Source organism: Sorex araneus, chromosome X, assembly GCF_027595985.1.
Source record: "Sorex araneus isolate mSorAra2 chromosome X, mSorAra2.pri, whole genome shotgun sequence".
In the NCBI taxonomy this organism is placed as follows: Eukaryota; Metazoa; Chordata; class Mammalia; order Eulipotyphla; family Soricidae; genus Sorex; species Sorex araneus.
In genome coordinates this window covers 23,982,363-24,002,236 of record NC_073313.1, presented here as the reverse complement: position 1 = coordinate 24,002,236, position 19,874 = coordinate 23,982,363, and the positions used below count along the sequence as shown (strand labels likewise).

At 43.8% G+C, this 19,874-nt stretch overlaps 1 protein-coding gene across 4 annotated transcripts in view; it reads left to right on the top strand.

Moving 5' to 3' along the window:
- Window positions 1-19,874, top strand: part of APOO (apolipoprotein O) — a 68,507-nt gene that overhangs the window by 31,474 nt on the left and 17,159 nt on the right. For all 4 annotated transcript variants that reach the window (XM_055122904.1, XM_055122905.1, XM_055122906.1 and 1 more), the window contains 3 exons: window positions 5,060-5,155; window positions 13,280-13,371; window positions 18,003-18,083. In XM_055122904.1, the coding sequence (XP_054978879.1) occupies window positions 5,060-5,155; window positions 13,280-13,371; window positions 18,003-18,083 (269 nt within the window). The remainder of the gene's footprint in view (window positions 1-5,059; window positions 5,156-13,279; window positions 13,372-18,002; window positions 18,084-19,874) is intronic.

Here is a 19,874-nt window from a genome sequence, read left to right as displayed (position 1 = left end):
CAGGCATGCAGCCTGGGAGACAGCTCAGAGTTCTGGAGCTCATGTTTCATTTGCCAGAGCCTCAGATTTGATCCCCAGCACCACATGTTCTCCTGAGCTCCACTGGGAATGCCCAATCTCCAGTTTTATTTCTAGGTGTAATATCCCTAAATCACACAGAAAGTCATGAGTAGGTTTTCAGAGTCAGGGTAATTCACTTGCTCAGCAATTCATACATTGTATGGAAGATTAGAGGCAGGGAGGAACTGGACTCAGGTGCCTAGGAAAGATCTTACTGCAGAATTAGTGATTTTCTTACCATTTTTCTCTCGGCTTTTATTGATCGACCTAACCGTTTTTTAATCCACTTGTCACATGACTCAAAGAGGGTTCATGGTCTGTGTTCTGGCTTATTTCAGTGAGAAACTAGTGACCTACTAGACATTGGCCATATATTCGTTGGGGTTGGTTCCCTGTGGTTCTGGTAGTCCAATGATTCTAATGTTGTTCCTCTTGAAATCATCCCCTAGGACTCTGATTCTGGCTAGAGCTATTTTGAGGTCTCTTGCCATGGTTTGTTGTTGCCTGTAGGCCTCTTGCAGCTCATCTTCAAGCATACTGATTCTGTCTTCGGCTGCAGTCATCCTATTGTTGAGGGCAGCCAGAGAGTTTTTGATTTCATGTACCGAATCCTTCATTTCTTTTTGAAGGTTTTTTATTTCTGCTCTCATTTCTTCCCGTATTTTGTTGGCTGTCTGTTGTATTGTTTCTGCCAGGTCTTCCTTGAAGTTGTCTATCTTTGCATTGAGTTCATTGAACATGTTGAGGATTTCAACTCTGAATTCTTTATCAGAGAGGTCAAGTTTGTAGGAAACGCCCCTTGAGGTTTCCGGACTCCTTTGATCGTCTTCTGCTTGCACTGGGGATTTTCGCTGTTTCTTCATGTTGTTGTTGTTGTGGTATGAAAGAGGGCCCTTGAAGATGAGTATCCCTGTTTCCTTTTGTTGCGAAAAAGGATTGTTTATAGGCTCAGTTAATAGTGGTTGCCTTTTTACTTGGCGTTTGTAGAACCTGGTCTCCTACTGAGATGTTTCCTTCAATTCTTATGTGAAGTCTTGTGTTTTATTGTGCTACTGCTTGCGAATAGCTAGGATGTTAGTCTTGGATAGGATGTTGAGGAAACTATCTGCCGCTGGTGATGAGGCCACGCCCACTTTTCTTAGGCCACGCCCCCGCCAATTATGCCACGCCCCTTTCCCACAACCGGGCAGCGGTCAAAGCGCGGGGTGCTCAGGGCCGCGGAGCAGGGTGGGTCCGGAAGGGCGAGTCGAGGGAGCGTCACAGACCTTTGCCGGAAGACAGAATGGCGGCGGACATTGGCCATATATTATCCCCCTTGTTTTTATCTTGGCAAGTTGGCATCATGTTTATATAAATGCTTGTTTCCATGATGGGCTAAAATGAATATGAGTTTTTTCATGCTTGAGGATTGAATACAGGGCCCCACACAAGTCTCTCCAGCTGAGCCACATTCCCAGATTCCCAGCCTGTTTTCTTTCCCTTTGACGATTATTTTTTTTTCTAATGTTTTTTTAATTTATTTTTTAATTGAGTCACAGTGAGAACAGTAAGGGGGCTTTTAGGATCGAGTCTCAGTCATACTATGCTCAGACACCCATCCCTTCAGTGCATATGTTCCACCACCAAAAACCCCAGCACACCCCCCCACTCCCCCTCTGCCTGTGTGGCAGATGATTTTCACTTTACTCTTTCCTTACTTTGATTACATTCAATTTTCGACAGAAAACTCACTATCATTATTTGGAGTTTTCCCTCCAATAGTCAGACCTGTCAGAATGGCATCATTAGATTGTATGTTTTCTATTGTTGGTAACAAAGAGCATATGATGTTGCACGCTCGCGAAAGCGGCCGCCCGGTTTTGGAATTCTGGTATTAAGTCCCTTTGATGATTATTATAGAGTACTGATACCCTTGAGGCAACCAGATACATTTTTCATATATATAAACAGCCAGTTCTTTTTAGTTATGCATGTAAGTTAACAAGTGACATCTAAATTTTATTTATTTTGTAAATACCTACTTAGTACTTAGTATGTACCAGGTAGTAATCTTCAGTGCTTTTAAAATATTAGTATGTGTAATTTTCTAATACTCCTGACAACCAGGTTCTTTCTTACCTTAATTTTTTTTTAATTTGGAGTTTAAAGAACTGATCATTTATTTGTACATGTGTGACTAAAGTTGTCTCGCACTTCCAGGGGTCATTCGTGAGCACAGGGCCAAGAATAGCCCCTGAGCGCCACCAGGTGTGGCCCAAACCTTCGCCTGCCCAAATGTATCCATCCGTGACTTCCATTCTTAGGGGCCAGGGAGACATCTCCAGGGTCAGGGGTGCATGCCTTACCTGAGTTTGCTACCTAGCGCTGCATGACCGCTGAGCACTGCTGAGTGTGGCCCATGGCCCTCTAGTTCCTGGCACTGCTGGGCCCAAGCAGTATCATATTGCCAAACCTGAACATTGAGTCATCTTTCATGGTTGGCTGAGTATCACTGGGTAAGACTCCTGAGACCCCCTGAGCACTGTTTAGGTGCCACCCCCTCCCCCAAATTAAGGAGTCGTCTTGCTTGCCAAAGCAGTCCATTTTTCAGCTCTCAGCCATAGCATGTTAGTAGATGTTGGGCTTCTTTCCTGTTCTTTAATGTTTCATCTACCCGCTTTGGTGCAACTCACCCAGAACATCTGGATGTCATAACTGCTGCTTTGTGTGCAGTAGATGCTTAGAATCAAAAGCCCCATGTTGACAGCCTAAAGTAAAGGAGAGTAGGAAGTTGCCTCAAATGACCTAGACAAGAGGATGGAAAGTAAAATCTAGGTTAAGGCAAAATAACCAGGCAGGTATTAGTGCCAATAGCATGTGCCCTAAGGCAGTATTTAAAATGATCACATCTCCCAAAGAACCCAGGAAAAGGGAAAACTGGCATATGTCTGGTATTATCTGTGGGAGAGAATTACTGAATATTCCAGCTAGTTCAGTTTCATGTACATTTGTTAAATCAGCATCGTGCCAAGCATCAATGATTATGACAGTGGTCAAGCACTGAGGTGTGGATAATAAATTATTCAACACTAGTGCAAATTCGGGGACTCTTCCAGACCACTGTTGAAGGTACAGAGAAAGGAGAATGATTTTATAGAGACTGGGAACATGGAAAGTCAGGGAAGGCTTTGAATGAATCCTTAAAGCTTTATTAATCCAAGTAAAACAGAGCTGAATGCCGGAGGAAGGGAGTTAGCCACATCAGAACATGGGACAGGACTTGGGCAGTGCTCTACACAGTGGCTAAAGCCTGATCGATACTTCAAAGGTGATTCAGTGTTGTCTGTGCCGAGAAAAGAAGCGGGGTGTACTAAACTTGATTGAGGTTGAGAGAGGCACATGCCTCATTGCAGTCCATTTGTCAGTTCAGTCAGTATCCATCAGCTCCTGTTTTCTATTTTTGGTGTGCGGGGGGGTCATACCCAGTGGTGCTCAGGGCTTACTCTTGGCTCTGTGCTCAGGGATCTCTCCTAGACATGCTCAGGGGATAGTATGGGGTACCAGGGATTGAACCCAGGACCGCCCCTTGCCAACCAAGTACCCTGCCCAGTTTACTATAGCTCTGGCCCCTTAATAGCATTTTTGATAAGTACCTGCTAGATGAGCATCCACTCTTATGTTATCTCTGGACTGAGGGAAAATAACAGCCTAAGAAGCAGTCCACCATGAAGGAGTTGTATTCTCTTTGTTGTTTGTTTTGTTTTGTTTTGTTTGGGAGGGTATTGGGTAATACCCAGCTGTGCTCAAAGGTCACTTCTGGCTCTGCTCTCAGGAATTTCTTCTGGTGGTATTCAGGGGACCATGTCGGCTGCTGGGGATCCAACCTGGGTTGGTCGTGTGCAAAGCAAGATTCCCTACCCTTGAGAGCAAGATTCCCTCTCCTTGAGGAGACAAAGTATACCTGAACAACTAAACACAAGGTGCCGTAGGGTTAGGTACCAAATAAGCCACACGGGGCATAAATGTCAGTCTTCAAGCGCACAGGCTCTCCGCCACCCCCACTGCCCTATCTAATGCATTTGGTGCCTGGTTTTGGAGGACAGCAGTAAAGCTTCAGAAAGTGTCAGGTTTATTAACATTTTTTCTGGTTTTGTCAAGAAGGGGAGACAGAGATGCCAGACCTGGTGGTGCTTGGAGGACCTCGCAGGAGACCAGACCCGGGGCCTTGCCCATACCAGACATGTGCTTTGCCACTGGAGCCATCTTCCTGGCCCCAAATCCGTTGTTTTTGTGTTTGGGTAGTAAGAGTTTAGGTAGTAAGTGATCTCTCTATTTCTGTTTCTGCCCATGTGGATGCTTGATTCAGATCTGTTACCTTCAGGAATTGCCAGTCCTAAAGTGTTTGAAAATTTTAGAAACCTGCTTTGTGAATTGCGTTTATATATTGCGTAAAAAGAATATGCTACGGGGCTGGAGAGATAGCACAGCAGGTAGGGCGTTTGCCTTGCACACAGCCTACCCGGGTTCGATTCCCAGCATCCCATATGGTCCCCTGAGCACCGCCAAGAGTAATTCCTGAGTGCAGAGCCAGGAACCCCTGTGCATTGCCAGCTGTGACTCAAAAAGCAAAAGAAAACAAAAAACAAAGAATATGCTAAAAGGATGCATATTGGCAGAAAGCAAAAAGTACATTATTTGAAAAGCATTTGGTACTGTGTATACCCATTGCATTATAAGGTTAGTTGTGGGGGCTCCTCGCTGATACTCAGGATGTCTGGGGGCCCCAGTAGTGATTCTTGCTTATCTGGGCTGTTGGTTCAGGACCATCTAGGCAGTTATGGGGACCTCCAGGGACTCAACCCAGTTGTATGTTACTTGGGGAACCATGTTGTACTGGAAATTGGACCTGGGTTGGGCATATGCCTGGAGTGTGCCTTTGATGCTGTGCCATCTCCTAGTCCTTGTTTTGTCTTTTAATGAGCAGTTTACGGAATTGTTACCTGGTATAATTCTATTGCAGAGAGCTATGACTTTCTCCAGAATTCACCACCTGGATTTTTTCCAAGACTGGGTGTTATTGGATTCGCTGGCTTTGTTGGACTCCTTTTTACTAGAGGTAGGTACAATTTTTTTCTAAATGATCAATTCATAAGGTTATATCATGTTGTATATATATATACAGATATACTTATAGTTCTTGTTATTTATCAGTTTTTACAATGAATTGGTTCATAGATTTTTTTTTATTGAATCACTGTGAGATAGCCCCTTACAAAGCTGTTCATGATTAGGTTTCAGTCATAGTATTCCAACACCCATCTCTCCACCAGTGTACATTTCCCAGCACCAGTGTCCCCAGTTTCCTTCCCATCACCCCACCCACCTGCCCAACCTGCCTCTATGGCAGGCATTTCCCTCCCCCACTGTCTTTTTGGGCATCGTAGTTTGCAATACAGATACTGGAAGGTTATCATGTGTATCCTTTTACCTACTTTTAACACTCAGTTCTTGTCCAGTGCGATCATTTCCAACTATTATTGTCATACTGGTCCCCTTTTCTGTCTTACCTAATCTCGCCCCACATATGGAGAGTATCATGCTGAGTAAAATGAGTCAGAAGGAGAACAACAGATATAGAGTGACTGCATTCATTTGTAGTATATAAAAATTGTAGAAGATTAATATCAAAGGCCAGGGAAATAGTACTAGGAGGACTGGTCAATGGTTGTGACAGTTTTTTAACTTTCATTACTGTTTAAGCAACACGGTTATAGTAATATTGATATTTATGATTTTTATATGCAAAATTACTGCAGTTTTAACATCATCAAAGTGCCTAAGACACTCCACCAATATCCCTATATAACTTTTAGTCCACCTCTTCTTCCCTCCCCAAGTCCCCTTGCCTTCCACTACGTGGTAATCTTAGTTTTATAATCCACGGCCAAGGGTTTGTCATCATGCAATGTTGTCTGTTCCTTGTTTTGTTTCTTTATCTACCTTTGATGAGTGAGACTTCTGATGTTTGTACATCTCCCTCTGACTTACTTTGCTTACATAAATTCAGTTCTCTCCTAGTTGCAGCAAACTGCAAGATTTCATTTGTTCTTGTAGCTGTGTTTGTGAATATGGTCTTATGTTTTGATTTTGACTACAGCCAGCTGTGCTTAGAGTTTACTCTTAGCTCTGCACTCAGAGATCACGCCTCGTGGGCCTGGGCGAGGAGCCTCTTACCTGCTACACTATCTCTTTGGCCCCTGAAAGTTGTCTTTTTAACATGGAATCGATGTGCTTGTTTTTTCCAGTATATTTGATTTTAAGCATATATAGAAATTGTAAAAGAAACTGTGTATTCTAGGTTTAAGGAAATTAGTTATCCTTTATATATACATTTACTTGATCAACTCACTGAAGAATATGGAAGAATTAACGGAGAGCTCATCTAACTTGCTAATAGTTATTTGCCCCGAACTTCTTTTCTCTTGCTTCTGAAAAAAAATCCTGAAAAGCATTCCTATCGTATAATCAGAGAGATAAGTGCCCCCTCTCTCTTCAAGATTACAACCTGGCTATGGCTTGCAGCCCTAAAGAAAGCTCCCTGTGCTGTGCTGCGTGTGCATGCATGGGTGCGTAGGTTCCTGCCTGGTTGAGTGTTGGATCTCCCAAATACACACATACACGCTCTCTCTCTCTCTCTCTCTCTCTCTCTCTCTCTCTCTCTCTCTCCCAAATACACACACACACACGGATAACTATCTGAGGAGAGCTGGGGCCAGGCTCTCCTGGGCCAAACTGCTCCAGGAGGACACTACTGCTGGGAGTCCTTTTGTTTTGGTTTATTTATTCCCATTTTTCTTGTCCCGGAAGCGCTTGATATTATTAAGAATGATTGAAAACCTTCATATATTTTTAAAGTACACACACAGGCCAGACCATAATACAGTGGGTAGGGCGCTTGCCTTGCTCATGGCCGGCCTGGCTTCAATTCCCAGCACCCCTTAGAGTCCCCCGAACCTGTCAGGAGTAATTTCTGACTGCAGAGCCAGGAGTGATCCCTGAGTTCTACAGGGTGTGGCCCAGAAAACAAACAAACGAAGTACACAGCCACGTGCACATACACTCATGTTCACATATTCAGCATGTCTTCCCTCGTGGCCACTAGCATAAAAAGACTGAAGTGAGCCATAGCGGGAGTTTGCAGGTCACGGAGCAAGAGGTGTGGCAGCGGGGTGGGCTCTTAGGGTCTCTTGAGGTAGGTTTTTTCTCAGTGTGACTTGTACACAGCTAAGAAGAGTGACAAGTGATTTGATATACATAGCGGAATGATTTTGAGAGCAGAGTGAATTAACAATCATCTCACTTATTTACCTTCTTTTGTAAAATTGAGAGCATCTGAAATCTACGTGGAAAATTTCCTGTATCTACTACAATGTTAGTAACTTTAAATCAGCTTGTCATTACATTAGACCTAGGAAATTTCATTACATTAGTGGTGAATTTCCTGTATCTAATACAATGTTAATAACTTTAAATCCACTTGTCATTACATTAGACCATTTTAACTCTTAGACCAGCATATTTCTATTTCCCCCACCTCTGCACCCGTGATAACCGCTGTTTAACTTTTTTGCTTCTATAAACTTGGATTTTTAAAATTACATATCAGTGAGATCTTGTACCTTTTTAAAGAATTCACTTTTTGATGTTTTTTTCATTCTCTGCCTACATTATTTCACTTAGCGTGTTGTCTGCCAGGTTTATTCATGTCTTTGCAAATGCCAGGAAGTCCTTTTTAAGAGTTGACTAAAGCTCCATTATATAGAGATACAGTTCCTTTATCCATTCTTCTGTTCATGGGCACGTAGGTTATTTCTGTATCTTGACTATTGTGAGTAATGCTGCAGTGAACATGAGAGCACAGGCATCTTTTCCAGATACCTTTTTGTAGCTTTACAGTATATATCCAGAAGTGGGACTGCTGAATCATGTTATAGATGTGTTTTTGGGTGGGGGAGTACCGGGCAGTGTTTGGAAGACCGTGCTGCTGTGTTGGCTCTTGCAGGCAAAGCATGTGCTCTAGCCCCTGGGGCATTTCCCTGGCTGGGATGGATTTCCTTTAGTCTGCTAATTGCTCATTTCCTTAAGTGCTTCCTGTGTTGATGAGGGTGGCTATGACTGTGGTGGTGCTCAGAGGACCCCAGGGAAGAGAGTGGCTGATCCTCCAGGAAGTGTCCCAGCATTCCACTCAGGGGTAGCAGGTGTTTGTCATACACTGTTGTTAGCTTCTGGTGGTCCCCTTCTGGCAGTATTAATAGTTAAGAGCCCACATCACTGGCTTCTTGAGACATGGAGATAGGGTGACGTTGGAGGATTGCACTTACTACTGCTGGGGTACCAGATCACTGTGTGAACCACTTGGAACGGGAGACACAATAGCTGCTGCTTATCAGTTTTCCCTAGAGTGGAAGATGACCAGCTCACAAGTTTGCTGCTATTCTCACCTGTGTGAACTCCCGAGGTACTTAAACTTGCGAGAGTACAGTTGGGATCCCAAGGATGTTACAGACGTTTCTATAATAAGCACATCCTCTCATCAAGGCATTAGGACAAAGTGGGAAAATTTTTTTTAGTCTAGGTTGTTGACATTTGTCTTCTGTAACTCCAGTTTCAGTTTTTGGGATTTGGCTCCTTAATGTTTAGGCCAATGAACTGCAGTTACAATATTGCTGGTCACATACACTGTTCCTGCTGTCTACACAGTCACATGTCAAAACCCCTATGCTTCAGTGGAGTTTGTTTTTAGGGTCACTTTTTACTTTTTTTTTTTTTTGGCTTTTTGGGTCACACCTGGCGATGCTCAGGGGTTACTCCTGGCTCTGCACTCAGGAATCACTCCTGGCAGTGCTCAGGGGACCATATGGGATGCTGGGAATTGAACCCAGGTCGGCTGTGTGCAAGGCAAACGCCCTACCCGCTGCACTATTGCTCCAGCCCCTAGGGTCACTTTTTCCATGCATCCTCTGCTCTTGCCCTCTGCCAGTTTTCTTAACCTCGCTCAGGTTTCTACCCAGTTCATCTTGCTCGCTATTCCATTGCTGCCCCTTTCCCCAGGGCTCTCTACCCTCTCCCAGGATAGAGATTGAGACTGGTCACAGCTATTTCTCAGGATATGGCTCTCTGGGCTGGCGCTCCATTCGCCAGGTTTCATGTCACCATCTTAGTTTGCTGCGCCATGTTGTTGAACTACATATATAAGCCACTTTTTTCTTTTGTTGGCTTCAAGACCACAGCTGATGGTGCTCAGGAGTCACTCCCAGCTCAGTACTGGGAGGAGGCCACACAGTGTGGGACTTGGGGGACCATGTGCTACCCGTAGGGGATGGAGCCCAGGCCGTCTGTACGGAAAGCACGTGCACTAGCTATTTTTGTTGGTATTTGGGGGCCACACCCAGCTGTCCTCAAGGCATACTCCGATGTCATTTCTGGTGGATTCAGGAGACCATATGGGGTATCAGGGATTGAACTTGGTCAGCCGCATGCAAGGCAAGCGCCTTATCTTCTGTATCAGCTCCCTGGCCCCTGCACTACTAGCATTTTAAATTATCTTTTGGTTCTCTTTTTTTTTGTTATTGGACCACACCTGGCTGAGCTTAGGACATACTCCTGGCTCTGTGCTCAGGGATCACATCTGGGCGGAGTTCAAGGGACCCTATGTGCTGCTGGGGTTTAAATCTGGTTTGGCTGCATGCAAGGCAAGCATGCTATACTCTATCTGCACCCCCTATTTTTTGTTTTTAAGTCACTTTTTAAAAAATAAAAGCCTATTGTGGTGGGAAACTTTGCAACTCCTTTTTAAAAAAATTTTTTTGTTAGTGAATCACCATGAGATAAAATTACACTTACAAACTTTCATGCTTGCATTTCAGTTATACAATGATCCAGTGCCCATCCCTCCACCAGTGCCCATTTTCCACCACCAATAGTCCCAGCATCCCTCCCACCACCCCCACCCTGTCTCCTAAACCCCACCCCGCCTCTGTGGCAGGGCATTCTCTTTTGCTCTCTCATTCCTTTTGGGTGTTGAGGTATTAAGTGGCCATCATGTTCGGTCTGTAGTCTATTTTCAGCCTGCATCTCCCATCCCTAGCGGGCCCAGCAATTCTTAATAAGTGTCAAAATTTCTGTTTTCCTTCACAGAAGGTGATAGTTTGCTTGGTTATAGAGTTTGTTTTCCATAAACACAAGACTGTGATTGCAGCAACCAGTGTTAAAGATGTGAATTAGCAGCCGCTTTGCATGCTTCTTCCTTCCGAATTGACATCTTTTTCCTGGAATCTTTAAAGATCATCTCTTTTTTCACCCTCCTTTTGACTGAGAGAGGTAATTGACATCCATCACTGTATAAGTTTGCAGTACACAGCATGTTGATTTGATTTGCATATATTGTTAAAAGGTTATCACAGTCAGTTCTGCTAACATCCATCTTCTCAGATAGCTACAATAAAAAGATAATAAAGAAAAAAGGAGGGAAACTTTCCCCTTGTGTTGAGAACTTGTGGAATTTACTCTCAGCTCAACAACTTTGTATCATGTTTGCTGTCGGGTTTGGGTATGGCGTCAGTCTTCAGTGTTGTGAGTTTTCATGGCGCTCTGAATACATTCAGGTGTTTCTCATTCCTTGTTTGTGCATTCGGGGGCTTGCAGCTTTCCACTGTAGGAGGAAGCTGTTTTGTATTTCTTTGAAATTTTTCTCTTATTTGTCTTCCTTCCTCCACTCTTTAATTAGCAGTTGTGTTTAAGCTAACCATACTGGCTCATTCGGCTCTGGAATTGCCCACATCCCACCTCGGGGTAATTCCTTTCTTTTACTCCATGGGGTTCTCGCTTCTTTCTTTCATTTCATATATCCTAAATAAAACATTTTTACTTTAAAAAAATCAACTAAGCATACTTTCTTGATTATTTTGTTCTGATTTTCTCTTTTTAACTTTGTCATTTCTGAGTGCTCTTTATTCTCCATTTTTTTGGGAGTAACTTTTGGGCTACACCTGGCAGCACTCAGGGTTTTTCTCCTACTCTGTGCTTAGGGTATCTCTTGGAGGTGCTTGGGGAATCGTGTGTGATACCAGGGATCAACCCAGGTCAGGTCAGCACCCTGTCCACTGTACTACCTTTCTGGCCCCTTCAAATGTTTCTTTATCATAGAATTCTCTCTCTCTATCATTCTCTCACTTCCTCTCTCCCTCTCCTCTCTCCCTCCCTCCTCAATTGCTGATCTATATCCATGACCCACATAAAATTATTTTTCTCCTTTAATACAGTAGCTTCTTTAGTGTTTTCAATGAAACTTAATAATAGGTTTCATTTTGTGTTTAAGTCTCTTCTGTTTCCTGTGGGGTCATTTCTGTCTTCTTGCTTGTCTTGATCTTCTCTTTTATGAAGCAGGCTTTTCTCAAATGACCATTCCCAAGTGTTTTAGATCCGGTGAAAATAAAGGTAATTGCTAAACCTTGGGTGTCCAGTCATGTTTAAGAAGGAGGCCATTGAACGCTAGTAAGAACGTTTTATGTCTAGATGGGACTTGCTGACAAGCAGATTCTCCCTTAGGGTGAGCCAGAGGGGACTGACCTTATGCTGGGTGGTACCTGCACATGTGAAGGGGCTCTAGCCTTTGGCTCTAGCGCACATACACACGTGTACGTGTACCTCCCCCAAACACACATACCACACACATGCACACACACTAGCTGTCTGGGTTCTCAGCAGAAAATCTGTGGCACTGGTTGAGAGATATTTCCCTCCCTTTAAAAATTCGCCCTAGTGCAGGACTGGAATGATGGTATAGTGATGGTGATTGCTTTACATGTGACAACCTGGCTTCGATCCCCAGCACCCCTCTGGTTCTTCGAGCCCCATTAGGAGTGATCCTTGATCTCAGAGCCAGGAGTAAGTCCTGAGTACTACTTGGAGTACCCCCAAAACAAACAAAAAGTTGTCTCAGAGACTGCTTGGCCACAGGCATTTTTATTATAAGATGACAAAGGGGAAGGACGGGGTCACCTGTTTCGTGCTCAGGATGTGTACCTGTCCTCCTGTCTTCACCCAACCTTGCCTTCCCAGCCTCCACAGTGGCTGCCTTCCTGGGGACTCTCCTAAAGCCCCTCCTGGGAACTTGGCTTCTGTCCCTCTCCATTCTCTGACAACTGGTTGACATTCCCTTTTTTTTTTGGCTTTTTGGGTCATACCTGGCGATACACGGGGGTTACTCCTGGCTCTGCACTCAATAATTACTCCTGGCGGTGCTCGGGGACCATATGGCAATCGAACCCGGGATAGCCACACGCAAGGCAAATGCCCTACCCGCTGTACTATTGCTCCAGCCCCTGGTTGACATTTCTTGTGTCCATAGCTCCTCCACACATATTTCCTTGTCGCCTGTCGTCTATATCGTCTGTTCATTTTACTATTTAGCATGGTATTAGCAGAAGAATACTTGAGTATAGTATTTAAATAGGAAGCCATTTTCCTGTAAAGGAATGCAAGTCTTAGAAACAAAAATAGTGTGTGAGATTCATTTCAGAGCAGTCTTTCCCCCTGCTCCTTTGGAAATGGTGGGTCTTTTTAAGAAAAGAAGCCAGTCACAAAGGATCACATGGTGCATAATTCCATTTATATGGGGCGTCTGGAGGAGGCACATCTCTAGAGATAGAAGGGAGCTTAGTGGTTCCCTAAGCTTGAGGTGATGAGAAAATTAGGGGTGACTGCTAATGGGTACGGCTTGCTTTGTTTTGTTTTGGAACCACACCCAGTGGTGCTTAGGGCTTAATTCTGACTCGGTGCTCAGGGATCCCTCCTGGTGGGCTTGGGGAACCATATGGGGTGTTGGGATTCGAACTTGGGTCAGCCGAGTGCAAGGTAAGAACCCTACCCACTCTACTATGGCTCCAGCCCCCGGGGTGTGGGTTTCTTTCCTGAGGTGATTACGGTGTTCTAACATGGACTGTGGTGAGAGTTGCACACCTCTAGGAGCCACTGCATTGCACACTGCGGGTGAGTTGCGTGCATTGTATCTCAAAGCTATGAGAATGTGGTGGTTCTTTGTGCTGCGCGTGATGTGATTAGGTATGTTCTCTGTCCTTCGAGACCAACAGAGTCTTACTGATTATTAGAAGTACAAGGTAAATTATTATGGAACAGATAATGACACCTTTGATGACATCTACAACCTTTCATTTAATAGGTTCAAAAATAAAGAAGTTGGTGTATCCACCTGCTTTCATGGGACTGGCTGCTTCTGTTTATTATCCACAACAAGCCATCGTGTTTATCCAGGTAAGTTAGACCCAGCCAGCTAAGACATTCCTCATTTCCGTTTATGTATGTTTGAGTTTACTTCCTAATTTTAGGTGGCAGGTTTTTATAACAGCAGACTAAAATTTTTTTTGCACTTGTAGAAGAAGCACAGCAAATTGAAATGTTTTTGTCCCTTGCATATCTCAGTTCTGGCCTGCCTTCCTTTAACGTTAGTATTCTGAGAATCTATGCTTGCTACTTTGAATATTAAAGAAATCTTTGGGGTTTTTTTCCCCATATTTACACAGACGTCTAGAGACTCAAATCCCTAAACTGGTAGTTAGAACACATTCTCAGTTTGGGCATATCTGGTTATAAAATGTGTTCTTTGGAGCTGCAGGCATTGGCTGTGTTCTGGCCCTTAGTCCCTTGTCCCGGGTCCTGGCTCTGGTCTCGCTTTACTTGCTGGGACCTTTGGGGAGTGCAGTCATCTCTGCTGGGAATATCCCTCTTGGGTTGAGTGACTGTTCCTGTCTTACCCACCAGGCCTCAGCTAGATGGTGTCCTAGTAAGTAGGACATGGCGGTAGGCATTGTGGGTAAAGCCAGTCTCTTAGAGGAAGTTACTGTAACAAAGGATCATGAACTTAAACCACAGAAATTAATTTTCTCACAGTTGTTTTTGGAGGCTACGTGTCTTAAGACCAAGGTGTCGGCAGCTTTAGCTTCCCGTTGACTTCCCACTGTGTCCTCACATAGCCTTTTTCAGCGTGCACGTGTAGCCCTGGTGTCCCGTCCTCATCTAATAATGGCCCCGGTGATACTGGGTGAGAGCCCCACCCTTATGACTTTATTTAATCTTAATTACCTGTTCTTTAAGGCCCTTTTGTCACATTGCAGATTAGGGCTTCAACGTATGAATTTAGAGGGACTCAGTTCATCAGAGCTGGACTTAGCAGTTCTCAAGATGTGATCTCCTGAGAACTTGTTAAGTATGCAGATTCCCAGGCCCGACCCAAGCCCTGCCGTCACCGATGCTCTAGGGGTTAGGGTTGGCAGTCAGTGTTTTAAGAAGCCCTGCATGGGATTTTAATTCCCAAGTTTGAGAACAACTGATATAAACTAGACTCCCGGGGGTGGTGGTGGTGCCTGGACTTGGAAGGCAAAACAGAGTCCCTTGGAATGCCTGCTGGACCAAGATAGGCCCCAGATTCTGAGGTCCCGGGCAGCTTAGAGTCAGAGGGATCCAGTGGCCACAACTGCCACATCCCAGTGGAGAAGCAGCAGCCTGAGATGCTGAGCCCATTCAAGCAGCCCCTGAGCTCCCTGGGTGCATTCCCTGTGACAACACTGGGCCTGTCACTCTCGGATCGGCCTGAGGTTGTAGTCGTGTCCAGTGGCTCCAGCTGTGGGAAACTGATGATTTTTGTGGCATCTGCCAATAAGATCTTTCTAGCATAGGCTTGACATTGTAGCAGTCCCAAAGGCTAATGTTCAAGTTAATGTTTTGGTGCCTGATTCGGCCTCAGCTCAGAATGACTGGAGTCATATCTGCGTGCCTTAGATCATAAAAGGAATTAAGCATCATCTTGGTTTGTTAAGAGTTGAAATAGAAAATGGATGAGATGGGGAGAGTGGACTTAGCTCCTGGCTGGGAAGCGTATACAGCTGCCTCCAGGCTAGAGGTCAGTTCTATCATAAATAAATAAATAAATAAATATGCACCTATTGCAGAAGATCTTTTGTATTCACAGCCAATGGTAGGATGCAAACTTGTGTTCTTATTTTTCATGTCAGAAAAAAGGGGTTTTGTCTTTTGTACCTAGAGCAAGCCAGAACAAAGTAATTACCTTTCTTTTCACTAGATTATAAATTATTAGTGGGTCTGTTTGGAATGATGGAAACATTTTGGAAATAGAAAGTGATGATGGTTGCACGACTTTGTGAATGTCCTTAAGGCCTCTGAATTGTGTACTTCAAAATGGTTGAAATGGTAAATTTTATGCTTTGTATATTTTGCCGCAATAAAAACAAATCGGTGGCCAAGATTGTTTGATATTCATTTAATTTTTTAGTTCCTATTTCATTTTTTATTTTCATAAATGCCTTGACCTTAGACAAGCTGCTTACTTGATTGCATGCTGTTATCTGTAAGAAACCCTTAGACTTACGGTAAATGCTCTTTTGGTGAGGATGAGGAGCCTCCCAAGAGGAACTCAAGGGGCTGAGGGTCCCTTGTGTGCGGTTCTGAGCCAACCTGCCTAGCCAGTTGAATGCTAGGGCCCGATGATGCATATTAACGCTATTTTATTTTTTTTTTTTAATTTATTTATTTTTAATTAGAGAATCACCGTGAGGGTACAGTTACAGATTTATACACTTTTGTGCTTATACTTCCCTCATACAAAGTTTGGAACCCATCCCTTCACCAGTGCCCATTCTCCACCACCCGTAAACCCAGTGTCCCTCCCACCCTCCCCAATCCCATCTCCCCCCCACCCCACCCTGCCACTGTGGCAAGGCATTCCCTTCTGTTTTCTCTCTCTAATTAGCTGTTGTGGTTTGCAATAAAGGTGTATTAACGCTATTTTAATACCAGAAATTCAACACACCCTGAACAGTAACACACATGGTGAGTGCTTACCTACTGCTGGTCTCGGGATTATGTCACAGAATATTTTAAGAAACAACAAGTGATTTGCTTGTGGGAAGCCTGGGTTTGATCTCTGGCACCACTTGCTCCCTCAGGCGACCTCTGAGCACTGCCAGGTGTGTCCCCAGAGTGCCGCCCCGCCCGCCCCCAATAAAAAAGAGAGGACAAGTTATGGAGCTTTTCCATTTTCTCAGATATCTCCTCTGTTTACAGGAGGCATACAGATTATTAAATTTGTTTTTCTCCTCCTGTTAATCTATTATTTATTACAGGGATGTCTCAGCCAAGAATCCTGATGAGGGAGGAAAATATTGTTCCTTTCCTACGTTGCTATAATTTATAAATTATGTATTTTTACTATGGAAAGTTATGCCCTATGTATTATTCATTTTTCTGGTAACATTAGTATCTGAGGAATCTATTGGCTGAATATATGTAAATAGAGGATGCTACTTGCTTGTAATCAAATTCATCTTAATGTAGGGCCAGAGATGTGACTCAATAGTAAAGAGTATGATTAGCATGCATAAAACTTGGGTTTGAGCCCCAGCACCACAAAAAATAAATCCAAATTTATTTTAACTTACTTTAGAATTATCAGGGAAATCCTTTGAATGAAAAACATGTCACTGGGTTAACAAACATTGTCAAAAATGACTAATGAAAACTAACTCATCACCACATTCTGCTAGTTTCTGTAGTAAGAATAAAAGTCTTAAAAATATTATTGTCATTGAGCCATTGATGCTAATTTTAGTTGTCCCCACCAATGCAAAATATGTATCACTTCTGAATAATAGACATGATATTAAATTTTATATAAAAGAACAGAAGCTAGGGATGTAACTCAGTGGTAGAGCACATGCTTTGCATGTGTGAGGCCCTGGGTTCAATCCCTAGCACCGCCTTTCAAAAAAGAACAGTTGGAGCAACTGGAAGAAGATACTTTATTAGAAATCAGCACCTTGGGGCCAGAGTGATAATACAGTGGGTAAGGTAGTGGCCGACTTGGATTCGATCCCCAGCATCCCATATGGCTCCCCAAGTGTCGCCAGGAGTAATTCCCGAGTTCCCAGCCAGGAGTAACCCCTGAGCACCACTGGTGTGGTCCAAAAAGGAAAAATAAACAATTAAATGAAGGAAAGTTTTCAGCAATGAAAGCCAGTTAGCCAAACACATTTTAAGGCAGTGAACTCCCAGACCACAGAACATTCTCTGACCCTGGGACATGACTGGGGATGTTGGCGAGAAACTTCTGCATCAGAAGGCAAGTTCCAGCAGAAATATGGGGTTTATGTTGGGCGAGGACCTGGGAAAACTGAAAAACTGATAGCAGCTCCACTTAGGTTCGCCTGTCTGTTTGTTTGTTTGTTTGTTTTTTAAATCTAAGTCCCTAAAAGTGAATGATTGATTTTCAGTTTGGCAGATGAGACTTGGTTGGCCTTCGTGTGCTAGATAAGAAGGGGAAACGTGCTGTGTCTGGTTGCAGATGCTCTTATAGTAGCAACAATTTTTTCCCCTCCAGTGCTGGGGATTGAACTTAAGGCTTCACACATACAAAGCATGTGTTTGCCTGCAGTGTCTCCCCACACAACCTGAACTCCCACAGTTTTTCCTTTTAAATTGTGGAAGTTTACAATATTGCAACTGTAATTTATGACGCCTTTTCAAGAGAGAGCTGTGCGCACTCAGACTTTTTTTCTTTCTTATTTTCGCCCACACGGCAGAGCCTGGAAAGCTCCCTGTGGCGTATTCGACATGCCAAAAACAGTAACAAGTCTCACAGTGGAGACGTTATTGGTGCCCACTCGAGTAAATCGATGAACAACGGGATGACAGTGCTACAGTGCTACTATCTCTTTATTTGTTTATGTTGTATAGTGTGTATATATGTGTGCTCCAAGACTTACATGATCATCATATACGTAATTTCCATTCTTTTGGAAACAGGAAAAAGGAAAGTTTCCCTACCAGTCACACATAGATCAGCAAAGTGATCTTTTATATTTTGTTTCAAGGTCAACGGGGAGAAATTGATTGACTGGGGTTTACGTGGATATGTTCTCCTAGAAGATAAGTGGAAGGAGAACTTTCAAAAGGTGAGAAAGATCTTTTTCATTCGCTTTCTTTTGGTTTAAATACGTGACAGTACAACAGGTAGGGCGCTTACCCTGCATGCAGCCAACCCGGGTCCCTCAAGCTGCAAGGGCTGATCACTGAGTGCTGAGCTAAGAGTAAGCCCTGAATACCTCCAGGTGTGGCCCCAAAACCAAAACCAAAAAATAATGTGACTTCTCTAGGACTTTGTAAAATTCTTGATTAAGCATTGCGTGCTCTTGTCTTTTGTTTGCTTTTAGTTTTGTCTCTAGGTGAGGTTCTCTGGTGGTCTTTATTGGAGAAACAATTGAATTTCCTCACATTTGGTTATTATCAACAGGGATTGTATGAGTGGCAACCATAAAATGGAAGCAACAGCAGCCTTAGACCATAATTTGCACGGACTACATATATAATTTGCTTAGATCATAGCATATTGTCTCATACATTTATCTCAAAGCTGGACTCACAGGAAATATATTTTGTCCTCAGACAAAAACCTAATAACCAAGACTCCTTTATGATGATGATGGGTGGTCACACCTGACAGTGGCTGGGACCAGTCCCATTGGTATTTGGGGAATCCAGCAGAGCCGGGGGTGGAACCTAAAAGAGAGAAAGCATGTGCCATATCCCTGGCGCCAAGACCCCCGAGCTCCTCCACTTCTCATTGGCTCCGTTCTTTCCTGTAGCAGCGCCATATCTGCTCATCCCCAAGCCTTCTTGGTCCAGGTCAGGGCATGAACCATGATGTATTGGGCACCGGCCAGATTCTCTGCTGGCTGGTGGAATCAGTTGCAGAAGGAAGGAGGTTGTGTAAGGACATGCCATCTTTCATCTCCACGAGCAGCCACACAGCTGATTGACTGTAGCCCATATTTTCTGGAATATTCCCTTTCCCCTGATAAGGAAGAATGAATACAGAGCAAGTTATTATTTGTCCTTCTAGCATTCAGGCCAAAATCACTAAAGAAGAATTAAACTTTTTCTATTAATACGCCCTTTCCATCATATCTTGGAAGAAACTAACTTTGACTCTATTCCCAAAACCCATTACAAGGACTGAAGAGGTGGCTCCCAGGGCTTTGCGTGCAGGAACCCAGGTTCCAGCCCCCAGAATCACATGGAAAGTTCCTGCCCCCAACACACACCACACTAGAAGTAGTTCCCAAGCACTCTTGACTGTGTCTCCCCACCCAAAGAAACTCAAATATATAAAACCGAACTATACTTACAGAAACATAAATATCTCAAAATGAATCCAGAATTTTAAACTGTAATTTGGAAGTAATGTGGAACAAATTGCACGTCCTCCTTATTGTTTACATAAATACTCTCCCAGTGAAATCTTGACTCATTTTCTACTGGTGGTTTCTAAAGGAATTAGTCTCTATGAAGCCTGTTTAAACTAGCTATTGAGTGGAGAGTTCTATATTAAGTGCCCTGTGGCAAGCCCTTTTAAAGAATAAACACCCCTAATTTTATTTTCGTTTTGCTGACATTTTCTTTGGAAGCTTTCTTTCCTGTTTAAAAAAAATTCCGTAAACCCATACTGAGTTTTATATGGGAAAGGAAATACGATGTTTGGAAAATGACCTACAGCCCTCGAAAGACAGGAGGAAAGTAATACTCGGCCTTGGTCCTGAGCTGTCACTGTGCCGTGACTGCAGACAGGTATCCCTGACCAGGGGGGAGGGGCTCCCGGAGCGCAGTGTTGCTGTGCCCTGCAGTGGGGGGCAGACCCGCTCACAGAGCAATGCCCGAGGGCTCCCCAGAACCTCTCACCTGAGAGG